The following is a 21,030-nucleotide window of genomic DNA, read 5'->3' on the forward strand; positions in this document are numbered from 1 at the left end:
TTTTTGCCTTTCTCCTGTATTCTGTCTGACCTGTTTTTGTTGGCTTTATGACTCTGGGCACTTTACCACTGCTGATCAGTTCTAAAATGCACATGCTCCCCCTATTGTAAATTGATGTATGGATTAGTGACTCCATGATTGGATTATTTGATTTACTGTCAGACCCTAATACAGTGCACTGCGTGTGCCCAGGGCTTGTAAATCAAATGCTGCTAGTGGGCTTGCAGCACTGGTTGTGCCACCCACAGGAGCAGCTTGTACAAGTGTGTCTGAGGTCTGCAATTGCAGAGCCTGTGTGCAGTCTGGTACTGCCATGCTGACTGGGCATATGCACCCACTTGCCAATCCCTAAACCTTCCCTTTTCTTCATATCAGACACCCCTATGGTAGGCCCAAGGGCACGGTGCATTGTAAGCATAAGGTAGAACAAGCCCTGATGTGTGTGGCATGTCCTAATAGTGAATTACAGCCATTTTCGTTCTTCACTATTGCAAGGCTACCTGTTCTCCATAGGCCAGAATGGGCAGTTAGATTATTACATTTTATAATCCTAACTGAATCAGGGAACATGGTAGAAATTCGAGTTTAGTATGCCTGAACTCAGAATGATAAAATACATCTTTTAGTGAAGTTGATTTTAACATTCTGTGTTTGAAAATACCACTTTTAGAAAGTAGGTATTTTCTTGTCTAACTATCCAAAGCCTGCGTCTGCTAGGCTGTGTATTCCTTGTCTGGAGTTTGAGTGACAGGGCTGTGGGATTCCAGGAGACAGGGTGAGTCCGCCCAGTGGTGAATTGAGAGATCTGCATCTAGATGGGTGGGAAGAGTTGCACCTGGGACCTGAATAGGACTGTGCCTGCCCCAGACAGTGCTGGCTCCACCCCCTGTGGTGCGTCTGATGTATCTGCCCTGCACTGTGAAAGGAGAGAAGGAATTAAGTCAACAGAGTGCTCCAGGGCTGTGCCTTTCCTCCACAATGCTGGCTCCACCTCCTGTGGGGCGTCTGACGTTTCTGCACTGCTCCAGAACTGGTTTGGACTAGGCAAAGGCCCCTCAGCCCTCAGAAGACGAAGGTTTTTGGGGTATCAATTTTGGGTCCCTGATCCCAAGAAATTAGATCACTTTTGGACTACAAGAAGAAACCTCTGCTGAGGAGAGGAACCTGAAGAAACTGAGGAGAGACTATTCCTAAGCTGAAGTGCTGCTTAGGGGATTGGCCTGCAGTGGTTGCCTGACGGCCAAAGAGAGGAGAAAGCACTTTGTGTGCTTTACTTTCAACTTGTGAAGGATCTCCAAGGGCTTGGAAAAGAGCTTGCCTCCTGCCGAAGTCTCAGGGACAACAGACTTCAAATCCCAGCTCCCCAGAGTTCTTTGGATGTGCCTGCTGCTGTTTTGGGCCTTCTGAGGGACTGCGTGTCGCAAGGAGCTGGAAGCGTGACTCAACGAGGAAGAAGCGTGTCGCGGTCGCTGCTGCTGCGGTCGCAACTCCGATGGAGGGTGTCGCCGCTGTGGCTGTCGCATTGCACCACATCGAGAAAAGCGTCTCGCAACAAAGAGGAAGCGTGTCGCCGTCACTACTGTTGCCGTCGCAACTCCAAGGGAGGGTGTCGCCGCTGTAGCTGTCATATTGCACCGCTTCAGGAGAAGAGTCTTGCAATGAAGGAGAAGCGTGTCGCCATTGCTGTTGCTACCGTCGCATTGTGGATGTCGGCGCTGTAGTTGTCGCATTGTGCGGAAGCCTCTCGCAAATGTCAGAGAAGAGTGTCGCAGCCGAGGCTGTTGCCGTCGCATCGCTGAACAACGGTGTCGCCGTTGCAGCTGATGCATCGAACCTTGACTGCTCGCATCCTTGGAGAAGCGTGCCACATCTGGAAGATCTTCACGTCTTTATTTCTTTGCACGGAACTTTGCCGCATTTCCCTCGCTGCAACATTGCTTGTTGTGGAAGCGCAACGCATCGTAAGGTACATTGATGCAACGTGTCGCATTTTAAGAACTGAACTGAAGAAGGCTAAAACTACCATTTTAAGTATAGTATTGTGGATTTTTGTCGTTTGTGGTCTTGTGTTAAGTCTATATAAAGAATACTTATTTTGAATATACAACTGTGTGATGTCCATCTGTAGTGTTGTCCCTGGGTTGCTGTATGTGGTCACAAATGCTTTAAACACTGCCTCTGAGATAAGCCTGTCTGCTCATGCCAAGCTACCAAGAGGGTGAGCAGGGGTTATTTTACGAGTGTACCCCCTTACCCTGACTAAAGGCAAGGGTACCTACCTGTGCCAACTAGAGACCCCCAAATCTAACAGACATATTTTCACCTTCATGCACAAACCGAAGGGTCATAGTTTAATTAACCTGGTTTGATTTTTGTATGCTACTGTGCTTGTTATTGTTTGACCAGTCACTTTGAAATATTTGCGCCTTCATGCACAAACCAAAGGGGGAATTGTTTGACCAACCTGGCTTCATTTCTGCATACTGCGGGACCTGTTTTTATCATGCACTTTGAAAGTGTTTTCACCTTAATGCAAGAAGAAAAGATTGTCTTACTTGGGTTGTGTTTATTGCTGGATTGCTGATAGTTTTATTATGCAGTTTGATAGTATTTGCACTTTTTCCTTTGCTTCACCGGCTACAGATAATATAGATTCTGTCAATAGGTACTTACTGATATGGTTTGGTTTTATCCTACATGAGGTATTATTTATGGTGTTGTTTGCACTTGTCTATAATATGTTGACCTTAAGTCATGTACTTAGCCTTGTTTACACTACAGAAATGATAAATACTGACAAACATCTGCATCTATGTTCTGAAGCATCCAAGCAGTTTCATCTTCAGCCTTGTATGCCTGCCTGCTATTGTCATGCTAACTAATAATGTCGGGGTTAAACCATAAAACTACCCGACCTGGGTCGCGATTACAGTACGTTCAAGAAATGTTCGTGGTAGTTCTTTCAAGTTTGAACATGTAAAGACAGACAATGCACGACAAAACAATTCTGACTCTATTCAACAGAAAAGAGGATTTTTAATTTCGATAAGTGATACATTCATTAGATGCTCTTATGATTCAAAGCATTAATATTACTCCATGTATCAACTTAGATATAATCCTAGAGCATGTAATATTTACAGTGCTCACAGTGTGATAGAAAAGAGGAAGGTATTTGGGTAATGGGGGTGAGTAGATGAGTGAGGGACAGGGTAAAGGTATAGTGACATAGGCACAATCACAATTATATACAATAAAACCTTTACAGCCTAGTATCGGTCCATAGTTCCCCTATATTAATAACACATAGGTACACATTAATTGGCTTGTTCTATTCCTATGGGTCTGAGGGTGTGTGGTAGTCTACGTTTCTACCCCTGTTGGAAAGAGGGTGGTTTGTTCCTCAATGGGGGGTCTTCATCAGGACAGGTTTGTGCAGAGAGCACCTGGAAATAACAGAAATGATTCAGTGCATGAAGTACAATGTGGTGAAAAAGTCAAGTAGGTAACCGTGTTTGAACCTACTTGTGGTAGGATGAAACATCCTATTGGGCATTTAGTGGCTCCTTGATATCTGTAGTGGGATATAAATCTAAGTGTTACAATGAGGTAGTGACAATCAGGAAACCTCAAGTACTATGTAAGCGGTACAAAGACTCACTCTGCTGAACAACAGTCATCCGGGGTAGTGAATCTCCCGATGTAAGTTGCAATCAGTCAACAGGACAGGGTCTGTAGAGAAGAGGGTATGGATCAGGGACAAAGTAGACCTGATTATGGAAAGATTGTGGCGCGATGCTCATTGAATTATTAGCACCTCTGCTGCGGCGGCTATTCCGCCGCAGAGCTAAGGGGGCGGGGGCACTGTGAGCACTGTAAATATTACATGCACTAGGATTATATCTAAGTTGATACATGGAGTAATATTAATGCTTTGAATCATAAGAGCATCGAATGAATGTATCACTTATGGAAATTAAAAATCCTCCTTTCTGTTGAATAGAATCAGAATTGTTTTGTGGTGCATTGTCTGTCTTTACATGTTCAAACTTGAAAGAACTACCACGAACATTTCTTGAACATACTGGAATCGTGACCCAGGTCGGGTAGTTTTATGGTATAACCCCGTTAAAACTCAACATTATTAGTTAGCATGACAATAGCAGGCAGGCACACAAGTCTGAAGATGAAACTGCTTGGATGCTTCAAAACATAGATGCAGATGTTTGTCAGTATTTATCATTTCTGCAGTGTAAACAAAGCTAAGTACATGACTTAAGGTCAACATATTATAGACAACACAATAAATATTTCCTCATGTAGGATAAAACCATACCATAATCAGACTTGTTTTGTTGTTCATTGTCTGTCTTTACATGTTCAAACTTGAAAGAACTCCCACGGCCATTTCTTGAACGTATGCTAACTAATAAAGCCATGATGGTAGAAATTGAAATTGCTTCCTCAGTTCATTTTAAATACTATAGAGTGGTTATTATCATACTCACCCCCTAGAAGACGCAAATGCGTGGCATGCAGATAATTCACACTAGTTTATTTCTCTTGGAGCTGGTAGGTTACTGAGTTATATCTTGTGTATTACTCGTGTATATTGTCAGTTGAGTCTGTGAAATTGCAGGTTTGGGATTGTCTTTCAAAGTTTCAAGTTATTTTCCGTCCATGTATATTCTATTCCAGACCCTATGCAGTTGTTCTTTGTTCTTCAGCGATAGGCAGTTCCTGAGGGAATAGGCTAGCTCCTTGGCATTGTTCTGATGTCTTTTTATGTACACCAGCATTGTTTGTCTTGAGCGTAGACTTTTTAATGATTTTAAATATTAAATATTATTTGTGATATTGATTACGTTGTTGCATAGGCTTTTCCTTTTTCTCTTATTCCAATTTCCCTTTCCACTTCCTTCTGAGTTAGACTACGTACAGTTAGTAAGGTGGTTTGGCTTCCCCCTGAAACTATTGTTTGATGTTATAACTGGCAATGGCAGTCAGGAGCAGCTGCAGCATTCAAAGTTTAGGCACTGCTGGTGTGCGTCAGCATTACCTAGAGGCAGGTTAGATGGTTCGCTGCAGCCCCAAATCGGTCAGTGGACCACGCACCAAGTCAAGGTAGGTGCGTAAAAAAAGCTAAGTGGTTGACGCATTTCCAAATAAATACATAATCACATTATCACAGTCCGTGACAAAGCATAATGCTCTGACAGTAACTCCATAATGTTAAATCGAAGTCCGGACTCTGCCTCAGCCGTACCACCAGCAGCAGCGAGTTTAGTACTTATTTTTAAAATGTCAGCACTGTTGGACGAAGTGCTAACTCATGTGCTTGGGGGAGAAGGGGAGGCGAGGGGTATCAGAGGGCAGATATCAGAGTTTATCACTGGGCCATAAAACAGCCACAGTGATTGCACGTTCCAATCGGATGTTGACTTTTTCAAAATGTTTAATGCTCATGTGGCTAAATAGTTGTGCTCCTTAGATTGCTGCTGCTTGCACCCGCTTTCTTTCTTTTCTAATACAAAATATATTTGCATTAATGAGTAAGAGCATGATCATCATTTTTTAAAAGAATTTACGTCTCCGTTCGTTTTGGAAAACTAATTAGGCAACAGCAGCTTTTTGGGTGAAATCATCCAAACCAATGAAGGGCTGTGAAGAGTGTGTGATGTCCTTATAATCTTGCCAACATCGATTTTTGTGCACAAGTGCTGTGTGGCCTTTGTGTAGAGGGTTCTGGTATCACTTAAAGCATGTTGCTGTGCACATAAAGCAGAGTCCGGACTCTGCCTCAGCAGTGAATTACTTGACTTGGTGCATGAAGTATTTCTTTTCAGCTTTATGGGGGCAGGGCTGGATCCAGAAAAGGGGCAACAAGGGATGCTAGGATTGTTTGCAGCATCAACCCAAGAATGCAATTACTTTGGAGGGTGTGACTCTTGGACCACATTTTGTTGTTTAGTTCAATAAGATGCTCATCCCTCACAATGAATCACTGTCTTCTGGCCATTGGTCAGTCAGATCCTTGAAATAGGTGTGGTAACTGGCATCCAAGTTCGAGGTCTCTCCCACTGAGAAACCTATCACGAAAAGTCTTGCCCGCTGCACACATTCCTTAAGAAGGAAGTCTGGCTTACCTACAAAGCCAGGAAATTTCCACGGTACTATTACTTTTTGTTCCTCTTATTTTAAAGTTTGCTGGAAAATGAATCATGTTATCTCATTGTTTGGTAAAAAAATATTTACATGGGAAATGGTGACCAACCTCCCAAAAATTATGTATCTCGTTAAAGTGAACCCCGATGCTACACCCCCCCACACACTGCCCAACCTCACCACTTTCAAATTTCACCAGCCGCCACTGCCTTATATATTAAGAGTTTTTCTCAGTTTCTTATTCAAACTTTGAGCTAGGTAATGTAAAGGCATTTCATTGAATTTTGGAGGTTTCACTTTAAAATATATCAGATTTTTTGACTGTGGGGCAAAGTGGTAAGTCGTGGTTCGGGGGGCCCCATCCATGTACTTTGCAGGGGGGCCCACTCAGGTTTCGTTACGCCACTGGTTACCGCCCCCATCGGGAATAAGTGGCCCCTCACAGTGAGGTCCAAAGTGGTGAAAACATTGCAGGTGCTGTTAATTTTAGAAGATTGAAGGTAGGAAAATATACGGTGGCACGTAACATTAAATACCAGTGTAACATTACATACCAAGTAATAACATATCACATTTGCATAATTACAAAATATTAAATACCTTACAGTTACACCGAACAAAATAACACTGCATAAAATGGTATACCAATATATCGCACATTATATAAAATCGACTAATTAACAGTGTAAAAGAGCTCATAAAATTAAAAACTAAAATAAATTCATGAAACCGGTAAGAGAGATCTGTAGACGAGTGCATCCATTGTCTATAACCTGAAGAAAGGTCACAGATTTGGATCCCACAGGATATTTCTTCCTTTCGAGGTAGGCAAAATGAGTGCCACTGAATATGGTAATGATTAACTCCTGTTATTAGCGTGTAGAGACGAGACAAAAGGCAGAGTATGCTTGAATAGTATAGTCATTCATTTTGTTTAATATTAAAACCTAATATTTTGTAGCACCAAAAAATTTCACAACACACAACATCAAATAACGTAAAAACGCAGGTAATTTCATATATCATAATATCACGTACCGTTAAATTCCATGACATTTTTGCTCCTAATTTACAGTACATAACAATATACATCACATTGCATCACATTACATCACATTGCATTACATCAGTTTAACCCCTTCGCTGCTGGCCCGTTTCCGCCGCTGTCTGGTAAACAAACGAACAGGGCGGGGCCGTGACGAACCCCAGCCGTCATCAGCACACGAGCACCGCGGAGCGTGACGGCTGGGGTTCGTCACCAGCATGCAAGGGGTTAAAGAGTGTCAATCCCAGGAAATTTACCTACTTCTGGGGAAGCACCACAAAGACTCATAAATATCATCAATCTAGGGCTCTGACTTAGTTTGGCTTGTCTCTATTAGCTTTTGTTCTGTAAAATAATAAAACTACACCTGCATTTTTCCACTTTCATTTAATCAACAAAATTTAAACTTGGGCTTGTATGTCTTCAGTTGGTCAGTGCTATAACTAGCCATATACCACACAACAATGCATTCATCTAATAAAACTAATATCGTAGTACAAGCACGTGTAGCAATTGAGACTCTCATCTTCAAAAAGACGCCTCCTCCTATTTTAACTTTAGACAGTGTCATTATGAATATCTACTGGTCTGTCCGTTATGATTGACACAGGAAGAGAGAGGCAATCTCGTTTTTTATTTTTGAAAAGAAAAGTACTTCAGAAAGGGAACCTCGTTCTTTTTGTCTATATTCAGTGGTGCCTCCTCCGCTAAGGCGGAGGAGCGTCGCCCCACTGCCTTGAAGCAGTAAAAGAAAGGAAAAAATAAAATGATAATAACGTATTTTTATTGTATTTCGTCCTCCTGCTGTGGCAGCTTTGCGTGACATGGCGGGATGCAGAGCAGAGGAGGAGTAGTAGCACCCTCCTAAGTGCGAAATACTGTTTGGCTGGCCTTCTCAGGCTGGCCAAACAGACATGCGCATTTTCCCTGTCCTCCATGAAGGCTGCATTACAGCCTGCATAGAAAACATACCCAGGGCCCCTAGTCTCTGGTTGAGCACTGAATCATGGTGCTCAGACCAATCACTACGCTGTATTGCAGCGCTGTGATTGGCCAGGGGAGCCTGGGTGCTTACCAATCACGAGGCTGCATTGCTGCGTTGTGATTGGTCAGGGGAGCCTGGCTGCCTGCTTCCTGTTTCATTCCCGACGCGAGGAGAGATGACGGATAGACACAGCAGTAAGGTACGTTTTTTCTTTTTTTTTTTTTAAATATCCCCTTACCACCCCTGATCCATGCCTGCTGCTACTGTCTGTATCAAAGAGTAAAAATCTAAAACCGGTAAACTAGGAGCATAAATTATAGCAAAAATTCAAACGAACAGAATTAATATTTTATCTAGTTTATCTGTCCCTATTTAGAATGAAGTGCATATTTTTGCTTTGTTATTTGAATAACTGGAAATCTAAAAGGTGGACCAAATCTACAATAGACATATTCTAAAGTTATTCTGTCATGTGGTGAGCGTGTGATAAGCCATATTATATATATTACTCCTTCCACTTAGTTGGAATCCCAGGGCTCGGGCACTATCTTTAGACAAATTCAGTGTGACACACCAGTTCAATTCAAAGAAGATTTAAAATGTTTGATATCAAAATATTATCTATTTTTTTATCATTTTTAAATGTTTGCATTGCAAACAGCACTTAAATTGATGATTGAGTCTTACAGTGATGGCAATATTACTATCTTGACTACAAAGATTAATATGCTATAGTTCATTTGTTCCAGTGGTTGCAAGTGTTGGACACCGGCAACCATTTTTGCAGACCGGTTCTTATTTTTCATCGGACATTAACTCAGAGCAAGAGAGAGAAAAACAGAAAAGAAGGAAAGAAAGAGAATGATACAAAAGCGTAATAAAAGGAAAAGGCAGGGATGAACAAGAACCTATAAGAATGAGATAAGGAGACAGGAAGTGCCTGATGGTGGATTCAAAACTAAGCAACCTTGGTACTTGGCAATGCTGGCTGCTCTTAGAAAAAACTTTAAGGCCCCTGCACTTATTTAGTATTAATATTTGATTGAACAAATAAAGCACAGTTAAACTGTGGCACTTTGTTATGTATACACACCCAGTACAAAAGAGTATATAAGAAATCTTGCATTACTATCACACATTACTGCTAATAAAAAAACATCATCAAGCTCCTTCAATAGTAATTATTTCTCCAGCAAATTACATATTTGCTGGATGTGGTTCACAGCAGCTGTGTGTTTTCAATTTCTGGAAGATTAAAACTTTTCCCTTCTTATATCCGTGCTTTGGTGTTCACATTTGCATTTACGAACCATTCGACAATTTTAACCTTCAACATGTTATCCAGTTCAGGTTTTCAGGGTATTAATAATAATGTCAAGATAACTGTGGTAATTAATGTACTTTGTAAGAGAACTATATTTTGTGTTGTCTAGTCTAAGATTTGACTTTTCATAGAGCAGCACAAAGATTAACGTGCCTGAGTCAAAGCACAGCATGTAACATGTAGATCCCAGATTTGTATTTTTCGTGGACATCTCAGTGGGTTACTGCTTTTGTCACAGAGATCCTTTTGTTACTCATAGTTCATTTGTTATAATCCTAATATAGTACAGGGAACTATGAACGAGCATCAAAGAGCTGCATTCAGACTGCAAGGCACAGGTTAAGTACCTTATTGAATTTTCCTCAGTCTTTTGTTATTCTAAGGTTGGTTAAATGGTTCCTGTGAATAGTAATAATTTCTTACTAGTGCAGATAACCTGAACAACGTTCTTACATTTTAAATCCTGGGTTTCTGTTTCTCCTGAACAATCCTTCCTAACATACACGCTTAATAGTATGGAAGATATGTAACTGCTAGACCTTGCAGCCCTCATTGTCTTATGTAACATTTCCTAGACACTGGTTTACACACTTGTGTAATTCATTGTCTCTGTTTAATATGTCTGTGTCAGGTAAAGAGACACCCTACATTAGGATAAATAGTCCTATCAACAAAATGAAATGGAAAGAGGGACTGTGGAGAGATTGTGGGTACCTTTCGAGGGTGGTAATGAGGGAATCTGCAGAGAAAGAGGTAACTGAGGGAACACCAAAAAAGATTATCTCACCATGTTCAAGTCATCAGCCTTGGTATGATTGGCCCACCATGTTCATGTCTTCGGCTTCAGAATGATAAAGGCTGAGTGGAACCCACTGAGTTAAATGCAGATTTTGCAATGGATGAGCTATGCTACTACCAGAGTTTGAAAGTTAGAACCAATGTCTTCTTTGTTTGTCCATGACAACAGATCCATGCAATATTTTCACTATAACCACTGACTATGTCAGTGATTCCTTTTTAGATTAATTGCATGTAAATTTATCCTGTAAGAATATCCTGAAAATGTGGCCTGGATACGACTTGTGTTGACCACCCTCCAGGATTCGAGTATTTTATGAGGGCAGCAAACCACTCACTACGATATAGTTAATATCCTAAGACTTCCTAGAATCCAATTCTCAGCTCCAAATACTTCTACTCTTCGTGCTGGCATAAGTAGGCGCTGAACAAAAAAGCATGCCTCAATGATTCCACAAGTTAACCACAGTGTGCGAAGTTGAGGAATAGGACCATTGCTTTTTCTTCCAGCTCAGCAGTTCAATTTTGGCCAAGCACTTCTGTGAAGCAATGCTCCTCCTATTGTCATGATGTAGGCTCACCATCCCTGTTATGTTATGTTAAAAGTGACTTGTAGAGTGCACTTTCACCAGTCGGTTTCTTGGCGCTGAGGGAGGACGGCAGTTGTATCAGAGTGAATGAATCTTCAGTTGTACGCCTGGGTAAATAGCCAGGTCTTAAGTAACTTTCTAAACTCGATGTAAGAAACGGTGGTGCGCAGATTGAAGGGAAGGGTATTCCAGAACTGAGGAGCCAGGATCGTATATATAAGACCTCCATGTTTCTTTCGTTTGAGGCTGTGGGGAACCAGCAGATTTTTATTTGAAGAAAGTAGGTCACGAGCTGGAATGTACCTCTGAGTTTTGGAAGTAATGAAAGCGGGCCCGCGTCCTAAGAGGGCTTTATGGATGGTACAGCCCAATTTAAACAGGCAGCGTTGAGGTAAAGGAAGCCAGTGAAGGCTTTTCAACAGTGGGCTCACATGTCAGTGTTTGGGCTGACCGAAGATAAGCCTAGCTGCCTGATTCTGAACCAGTTGCAACCGGTGTAACTGATAGGCCAGTATGCCAGTATACAGGGAGTTCGTGTAGTCAATACACGAGATGACTAGGGCAAGGACCACTTGGGTCAGGGCTGCCATGGAAAGGAATCTGCTGATTTTCCGAATTCTTCGGAGATGGAAGAAGCATGCAGAGACCACTGAACTGATCTGGGCCTTCATGGTTAGGTCATTGCTGATGATGATTCCCAGACTTTTTACTGAGCTGACTGGAAGAGGGGGACTCCCTAATGGTGAAGGTCAAAAGTTGGAATTCCAGGGGTTAGCCAAACCACCAGTAAGGAACAGCTTCGTTTTGTCTGGGTTTAGCTTGGGTTGGTTAGTATTCATCCAATCACTAATTAAATTCATAGTAGATTGGAAACTAGGCACAGATGATGCAGAGGTGTCGATGTTAAATACCAACTGGAGGTCATCAGCGTAGTTAAAGAGCACAACCTCTCTTTTGCGCAGGGCCAGAACTAGGGGGAGAACATACAGGTTGAAAAGTAAGGGTGAAAGGGAGGAGCCCTGCAAAATCCCCGCGAGTCAGTTTAGTTTGCTCGGCCCTGAAGCTAGTAAGACGCACCAATTGAGAGAGGTTGCTAAGAAAGGAAATGGTCCATTTCAAAGACAGGTCCTGAATTCTGGCGCAGCCGACACAGTCGATCAGGAGATGGTGATCGACCGTGTTGATGGCAGCCGACAGTTCGAGAAGTACCAGGGCCTGCGTGGTGCCCTAATCGGCCCCTCTTCTCAGTTCATCCATAACTGCCAAAATTAAGGATTGAGTGGAGTGTTCAGGTCTAAAACCTGCCTGGTGGGAGTCCAAATAGTGAGTCTGTTCTACAAAGGAGCTAAAACAGGTGGAAACATGGGTTTCCAGAACCTTACTCACGTAGGGCAGCAGAGAAATGGGGGGGGGGGGGTAGTTGCCAGGTACTAGAGGGTCCAGACTGTGTTTTTTAAGAATAGGGACATCTTCCGCCATCTTGAAGAAATTGAGGACAATCCCTTGGGCAAGGGAATTGTTAAGAAGGAGTAAAGGAGGGTCCTGAAAACACGAAAAGATTTCCTGCAGTGTGTTGGGAGGACAGGAGTCTGTGGGCGAGCCCGATCCCACTTTTTTGAGTAGGGCCTCCTCTTCTGGTGTTGACAGAGTGCCCCAATTTTCCTTCAGTCACATCCAGACAAGTTTAGTATTAAAAGAAAAAAACCTACCGGACTGACATGATGTTCCTGGTATTAATCTGTGTGAGCTGCTCACTGCTATCACCGCTCATGATAATGTTGAGGCAGCCTCAGGGGATGGGTTTCAAAAGGCACAAAATATGCAATGGAATTAGGAAGGCCATTTAGCAATCCTCTCTCTCATTGTCTACGTCTTTCTTGTGTTTGCCAAGAAATACCTATTTGCCAGATATCACTAATAGTTAAATCATTCGTAGCTGACCTGGGAGCTGTGAATTCTAATTTCAGGTTCCACACTTGAAGGTTGTAGTATGAAATATCAACACCAACAATATCGTGGTACAAGAATATTGAAGACAGAGTATTGAGGGACAAAATTTGAAAAGATAAGTGTAAATAGGGAAGTATAGATTTACTATCCTTACATCCACATCTACATACCTTGAAGATATATGTAGTGCGTATGTACATATATGTGGAGTTAGGTATAGGAAATCTAAACTCACTTACCTGTTGGTTTCTTTAAAATATTTTGTCCTCGATAATCTGTTCCACCGATATTGTTGGTTCGATCTTTAGGGGCCCCACCCTACTTGACTGGATGGTATGATTGACAAGCAAGCAGAATGCTGGAAAGCCAATGGACAGAGATAGATAGATAGATAGATAGATAGATAGATAGATAGATAGATAGATAGATAGATAGATAGATAGATAGATAGATAGATAGATAGATAGATAGATAGATAGATAGATAGATAGATAGATAGATAGATAGATAGATAGATAGCAGCCGCGGCCCGTGGAGGGAGTTCGGTGGGGCAGGGAGGCGGTGCGGAGGAGGGGCAGGGTGGAAAGTGGTAAACAACGGAATATGGATAATTGCAGGTAAGTAGACAATTGAATAAATAAATTGAATTTCGTAGCGCACCATGCATCGCAAAATGCAATGCAGAGCGCGCTACGAAATTCGTTTTATTTTTTAAATTGTTTACTTACCTGCAATTGTCCATATTCCGGTGTTTACCACTGTCCACCTTGCCCCTCCCCCGCACCGCCTCCCTGCCCCACCGAACTCCCTCCACGGTCCACGGGCCGCGGCTGATAGATAAACAGATAGATAGATAGATAGATAGATAGATAGATAGATAGATAGATAGATAGATAGATAGATAGATAGATAGATAGATAGATAGATAGATAGATAGATAGATAGACAGACAGACAGATAGGACAAACATTTAGAAGGTGCTTAGTAGTTGTACACAAATCATGACCAATCCTAACTTAAAACTGCAAACATGAATTTCAATACAAGACCAATTAAACATGATCGGGGGAATTTCTCAGTAACTCATGGTTCGATTTATAATGGTCTTATATTGGTAGAACGTCTTAAAAATTAAAATACCATACTATGGAATAACATGTATTCAAATCAAGGAATACCACAAACCCTCTAATGACAACTGCAAATCATGGAGCAACACATAAGATAATGGTACATCATATTAAATCTCCCGCATAACATTACCTCACTTGACAGCAGGACCTTTAAAATTCTTCAGAAGACACGCTAAACACAAAGGATGGAATGTGAACTCACCTGGGAAATCTTTCTTTATAGTATTCTCCAAATCAGTCATTTTTAACAAGAGGGTGTCAACTAAAAATCACAAAAGAAAGTGACATGTGATTGGCTGCCCTTTGTAAGTTCAATGTAATCACTAAACGATGCAAACTCTTTCCCATACAAACTGAAAAATTGAAACATTCCTTAAGCTCAACACAACTAAATAAAAAATAAAATCCCTATATTGCACCAATCATCTTAGAGTGCGGTTTAAACAGGTAGATTGTATCTTACATATTACCCATTTTTCAAATTCTTTGCGAAAATCTGGAGCAATATTAAGAGGTTAGCAAAGAATTGTTGGACAGATGAATTCCCCCACACATATCATCCAGTGCTGTAAGCACAGTAAAGCTGATTTGTGGCATTCAAGAAACACAGATTCAGTGGTCGAAAATAGAGTCAATTGTGATGTCCCAGATGCTAAACAAAGCAGGCATAATATAAAATGTCTGCACTAACAGTCCTAGACATGGAATTTAGTGAAAGCGTATCCCAACACTGACTTGTGTTTTTTACCCAATGGTCAGTCTATTCACCATCACCTGCTAAATGCCAATTGGTTAGTCTGTGAGTTTGAGTTGAAGGCCACTTGTAGTCCAATTTCCCTCCCCAGGGACACAGCTGAGGAAAGTTATACATTATTTTTCTTAACGAAGTCCCAGAGTGCTTCAAAATTACTTTTGAATGGACAAAGAGCACTAACTCGATGAGACAAAACGTTTTGGTGTCAGGCAGGATACAAATAGATGGTGGCTCATGGGTGGGCATGAAGGACACAGTGCATCACGCAGAAAGTCAATACAAGAGACCATTGTTAGTTGCTGTTGGGCATCTTAGCAGGGGCATAAAAAATACTCCTTTCAATAGATAATTTCTCTGTGCAAAAGCTAGCCCAGGTGTTCTGCAGGGCTCTCTTGCAAGGAAACTTGGATCCTTCTTTCCCAATGAACTGTGTTTATCTGAGGCATCCTAGCCACTCAGGCTAGTAAAAAAGATCTTCTAGAACTGGGGTCTGAACTAGAAACGATAGCTTAGATTATAATATGTGATGTGTTTGAGTGGTATCTACATAATCTGTAGATCTCGAAGTCTACCTCACATGTGATCAACAGGGAGGAATGGCTGATATAGCACCATGCTCAATAAAGCTTGAAGGAGGGGACATAGTCCAAACAGATTATATGTCAATGAAAATTGGTAGAAATGTACAGATTCTCTTGCTCACCCTCTATTTTTCCTTGGATCTGTCAGTTCAAAACAATTTGATAGATACTGCTGGTGGATAATTGGACCAGATTTAAACTGAGAGACATCACTTCTAATTTCAATCACAGCTTCCGTACTTTATATTTTGTGATTATGAGCACATCACCAAGTTACTTGCAATTGTTGTTTTATCTCACAATATGGGAAGACTGCTCATATTTAGTCAACTCATGGGGAAGAGTCAGATTCAATATTTGACAATTACAATCAAGTCATTCATCAAGTTGCATCTCATTGCTGTCATACTGCTCCTTCATAATGATAATAATAACATAATAATAATGATAAAAGTAAATACTTTTATGCAGCGCTTCATAAGATGTGCTAAAAAGTACATATATCTCTATTCTTCCAGGTAATGATAATGTACCCATTCTAGCGAATCCTGCAGTTTGCTAAACGTTTTCACAATCTCTTTCTAGTCAATATATATTGCCTGTCATTCTATGCACACCAGCCCACCGCCTCGCCTTTAGTGACATTTTGGCACATCAGATTCAAGGTAAAACCAACACCAGTAAGTGGTATGCAAATTGTGAATATTTCCTATATTTTTGTTAGATATATGGAGGCACATAATATATATTTGTTTGCAATTTATATTTGATTTTAATCAGAAGTCTTAAATGACAGAATTAGAAAATTAATCACTACGGCGCAATCAAAACCGCAAACAAAGTAAATTAGAAAGAGCAAAACACATAAAGAGTTAGAAGAAATTTCCACAAATTTTGCTGAGCTTAAAAGACAGGAAAGAAGCAAAAAACATTTATCTGTGTTGCTATTTTGAAACGTTGAATTAAATTTAGGGAAAAAACAATTTGTTCGAATTCAGTAAAATCAAGCCTTATCTGCATACGTTATTTATAGAATGGTTTGTTTACACATGTAAAATGCAGTTTAAGCAACAGCTGAGTTTGTATTTTTGGCAATTGTTGTACTATTTGTATCCTTGTTGAATGCCCTGATACATACAGAAATCTTTATACAACTTGGACAAAAGAAATCTGCTTGCACCATTCCCTGGTATGCAAGAATCGACAACGCTGTAAAATAGAGCTGTTTTTTTGGTGCTTATGCAAAGTCTGCAAAGTATGGCCGTTTTCTATGTCGATAAAAAAGAGAAAAGGATAACTCACTTTTGTTTTGCAGGGCAGTCATTTGGACACCTATGGTTCCCTGGCCATCAGCTGAAGTTTGAACTGTCACACAAAGGGAAAATGAGATAATTAGTGTAGATTTTATATACTTTACTTTTAAAGTTCACAAGTATGATGTCAGTGTTACTGATGTGTCATCTGCCTTGTTTCATCAATCACTAACAGTGCTCATGAAGTCCTTCTTTTATAAAGTGTTTTATTAAAATAGGATGCCATAAGGGCGGGGGGAGCGTCGCCGCACTGCTTTAAAGCAGTGCAAAAGAAAAATAAAATGATAATAATGGAACGTTATCATTTTATTGAGTATTGCAGTTGCACTGCAACCAGGTTCTTAGGGTGGGGCCGGACTCCCCTGACTTTAGGAGGAGTGGTGGCTGCACCTTTAGTGCGCATGACGGTTTGGCCAGACGTCTTGGGCCGGCCAAACCGTCATGCGCACTTTGCATGTTCTCCACAGGCTGTATTGTACAGCCTGAGTGGCGAACATGCACAGCCTCCCAGTTCCTCTCTGAGCCCCGAACCACGGGGCTCAGGCCAATCACATCGCTGCTGTAGGGCTTTTGGGAGGCTGTGTGCTTTCTGGTTCCTACTAGAGGCGAGGCAGCGGCTGGCAGCGGCGACCACCAGGTAGGTTTTCTTTTCTTTTTTCCCTACCCCCCACCCCTCTGCCACTGTTCCCTTTCAGCCGCCACAGACTAGTAGCTAAATCTCCTCTGGGTGCTTAGGTAGCAGTCAACTAAAAGTGGCAGCTGAGGGGAGTGGACACTGAAGTTATGCATGGATCTGTCCATGTGACTGAAGCTCCTTAGACTGCTTGACTGTGTGCACCTACTTCTTTATACTGCATGTACAAGTGTTTCAGGCTTCTTTCACTGTTCAAGGGTCCCAGGATCCTCGTATTTCATGTTCCTTTGCTCCGTGCCCCTCACACTATCAATGCGTCAAATGTTCCTCATACTGTCCATGTTCCCTGAGGTCCACACAATGCCTGGTCCTGTTGCTGAAGCTGTACACACTCCTTGTCCATGTGTCTCAGGTAGGGCTGGCTTTAGCGCTAGTGGTGCCTGGTGCGACAATCATTTTTGGCACCTTTATGACCTCCTCACGCTTCTCCCGGGCAAAAGTGTCCCTCATTTCTCCAATCATAACTTATTGCTAAACACTGTTCACCCCCTGAAATCAGCGCCCCACTCCACAGGACAGCACCCTGGTCACAGGCATTTCACAGTGCATGCCCATGTGCTTCCAAACCCCTAATTCTGGCTATATACACTGATTTCTCACACAGTATGTCCATGGGCCTTAGGCTGCTCAGTCTGTCTGTCCTTAAACCTAAAGCCTCTCACAGTGTCTGTTAATGCGCCCTCATTTACCAACACTGGCTAGAAATCTCACCCTTCTCACCCTGCCTCTTGATCTGCACAAAGCTTCTAACACCATCAGTATCCAGAGCTCCTGACAGCATCTATTCAGGTACCTTAAGCTTCTCATAATCTCATCATGTGGGTGAAAGGAGGCTGTTCTAGAGCTGTTGTAAGGTAGAATCATTGACAGACACCTTCTCATATCCAATAGAGATCAGTGCTCCTCTCCTGCAGTCAGAAGAGAGTAAAATAAGCCAACCTACTCTCATACTCTGAAAGGACCCTCTCACTATCAAGTTAACCAGGAGGGTATTTAACATACTGCAAGTAAGAAAATGGCACCATGCATCTGTACATGCTTCTCCATCTCTATTTCCCACAGGACGCTTGAAGGCAAAATCACAAGCAGTGGGTGGGATGGACATTTTTTATATTCCCAATTTTTCTAATGGATACATGAAGGTATTTATAATGTAAAAAATTTAATTTCAATGTAATTGAAATTCAAAATCTAAAATTATATATGTAGAAAATAGAATGCTATGACATAAGCAACATCTAGAAGTTTGTGTGTTAGATGAATGAAACTCGTGAGGTAGCCACAGTGCGATAGGAATTGTGTCTTTGAATAAGAAATAATGGTCTTATGTAGAGTTTGGCAAACAGGATACTCCTTCACAAAAGTGGTAGATGTCTCATTCACCAAATTAAATGTTCATTTTAGTCTATGGCACTTGTAATATGGTGGAAAGAATATCACCCACATTTGTGAAAGAGTGTTCTGTCCGTCAAACTCCAAATAAGGCCATAAGTTCTTACTTTGGTAGTTGCCCATTGCAGTCTGTCAGTCTTGTCTGGTACCTGGTGCTGACCTTCTTTGTGAACTCAGCCGATGGCTTTGAAGACCATGTGCTGTTTGATGGGGCATCCATTGAAAGACCATTTGGGTTGGGTAACAAAGATACGAGCTAGGGGAAGGAAAATTTTGTAATAATCGGGCGATTTCAGGCGGAATCATATAGGGCCCGATGTAGGTGGCAAATACCGGTCGGAAATGGCCGAATTCGGCCGTTTCCGACCGGTATTTGGCATCTTGAGATGTAGGGGGCCAGATTTTACAGATTCTGTAAATTTACCGAATCGGTATATTTACAGAATCTGTAAAATACCGAATTGGTATTTTTACCGATTCGGTACCTTCCAGATGTAGGTGGGACTCTTCTGAGTCCCACAGGCCTTTAGGGGTTGGTATTTTACCACCCAATCCAATTGGGTGGTGAAATACCAAATCCACGTGTGCATGCACATCTGTGCATGCACACCTGTGCCATGTGACACACAGACATGTGTGCCACATGGCACACCTGCCTGTAATTGGGGTGCCAGAGGGTGTCAAAGTGACACCCCCTGCACCCTTGCAAGAAAAAGTAATTACCGAATCGGTAAATACCTATTCGGTATTCCACATTGATTCCTATGGGCTTCAAGGCCCAAAGGAATCAATGGGGGATACCGATTCGGTATTTACAGAATGGGTAAATACCGAATCTTACAGATTCGGTATTTACCGAATCAGAATTACCTACATTTCCCCCCCTCTAATTTACCACTTCTTAAATACCGGATCGGTATGATTCGGTATTTTAGAAGTGGTAAATTAGATTTACCTACATCGGGCCCATAATGATTAGGACACTAATGCAAACATATACACCTTTTTATGCTAAGATTCTCCCTTTTATTTTAACTAGTACTATGGCACATGGCAACAAAATCGACTGTCTTATGTTATGTTAGAGTATTATGTTACATTGAGTTGTATGCTTTAGGTTATGGTGCATTTCTTATATGGTTTATGTTAGACGCTGTGTTATATGGAATTCTATTATGGTTGGTTATGTTTTGTTTCGGTGAGGTATACAATTCATTATTACGTTGATGGAACAAGAATGTCTCCTTCATGGTATGCATATATTTTTCCCTGCCCTTCACCCAAATACAAGTAAAACTGGTATCCTGATTTTTGTTTTTGGTACTGCCATGGTCTACCGACCTCCATAATGTAAAGTCCTGCTGTTATGTGAAACCAGAACCCAGTGCTGAGATCCTATATGCATCTTGAGTGTGTGTGAATTTACAGTCAGCGCATGACACACGTATGGTAGTGGGATTCTGTGTGTGTGAATGTAAGTACTGAGGGCAGCAGGACCCATTTTTGATGCCCCTATTTGTAGCCTGGCACTAGGTTAAGGGTAAGGGTAGTTTCTCCAGACAGTGAAAGTGTATTACCTACAAAACTGTAGCTGGAGGGTGGAGACCCAGACATTGAACCGAGGAGGAGTGGCACAGGTTTGCCTTTAGAAATTCCATGAAGACTTTATTAACAAGTGAATGCTGATTATTTCTGTTACATAAATTGTAGGGATGAGGGTTGACTGAAGTTTCTGTTGTTCAAGGCGAGTATTTTTCTTGGTGTGGCCTGTCCTTTTGTCTGTCTCTGATTACTACTTCAGGAAGGCTTATGACAATCATGTGCAGAGATTTCAGACTTAATTGTTCGCCTGTTTGGGTACTCTAGATTGGCACCTGTCCCTCCCCCCCCCATTGCTACTTGCTGTCAGAACCAGCACCCCAATCAAAGACTTTGTCTGGAGAGCAGTCTGAGAAAGGCATTTGAAAGGGATCCATTCCATACAAGTCTGGAAGCCTCAGATAGTGAATATGCCTCCCCTGTCTGGAAAATGTGTATGAAAGTGTGATCCAAATAAATTACTTATATCCAGTCCAATCGCTAGTGATTGTCTGACAGCCACTGTCCATGAGTGGGGAGGAGATCGCCTGAAGTCAGCACTTTCAGATTGAAGCTATAAGGATCTGCCTACACAGCCTATAGGCCTGCCCGCCTGATGAGAGAGGGAAGGTACTGGGACCTGCAGGAGAGACTGGCCAGGAAGAGAGGCCTAGGATGTTCCAGGTATGAGGATCACCCAGAGGAAGTTGATGATCCAAAGAGAGCAA

At 41.7% G+C, this 21,030-nt stretch overlaps 1 protein-coding gene across 1 annotated transcript in view; it reads right to left on the bottom strand.

Annotated features, from left to right (window-relative positions):
* LOC144822966 (hepatic lectin-like) overlaps positions 1-21,030 on the bottom strand; it is a 106,295-nt gene that overhangs the window by 25,052 nt on the left and 60,213 nt on the right. Inside the window, exons 4-5 of the mRNA XM_078681054.1 lie at positions 16,628-16,690; positions 14,193-14,252 (exon numbers count right to left, since the gene is read on the bottom strand). Coding sequence (XP_078537180.1) covers positions 14,193-14,252; positions 16,628-16,690 — 123 coding nt within the window. The remainder of the gene's footprint in view (positions 1-14,192; positions 14,253-16,627; positions 16,691-21,030) is intronic.

Source organism: Lissotriton helveticus, chromosome 1_1 (assembly GCF_964261635.1).
Source record: "Lissotriton helveticus chromosome 1_1, aLisHel1.1, whole genome shotgun sequence".
Taxonomy (NCBI): Eukaryota; Metazoa; Chordata; class Amphibia; order Caudata; family Salamandridae; genus Lissotriton; species Lissotriton helveticus.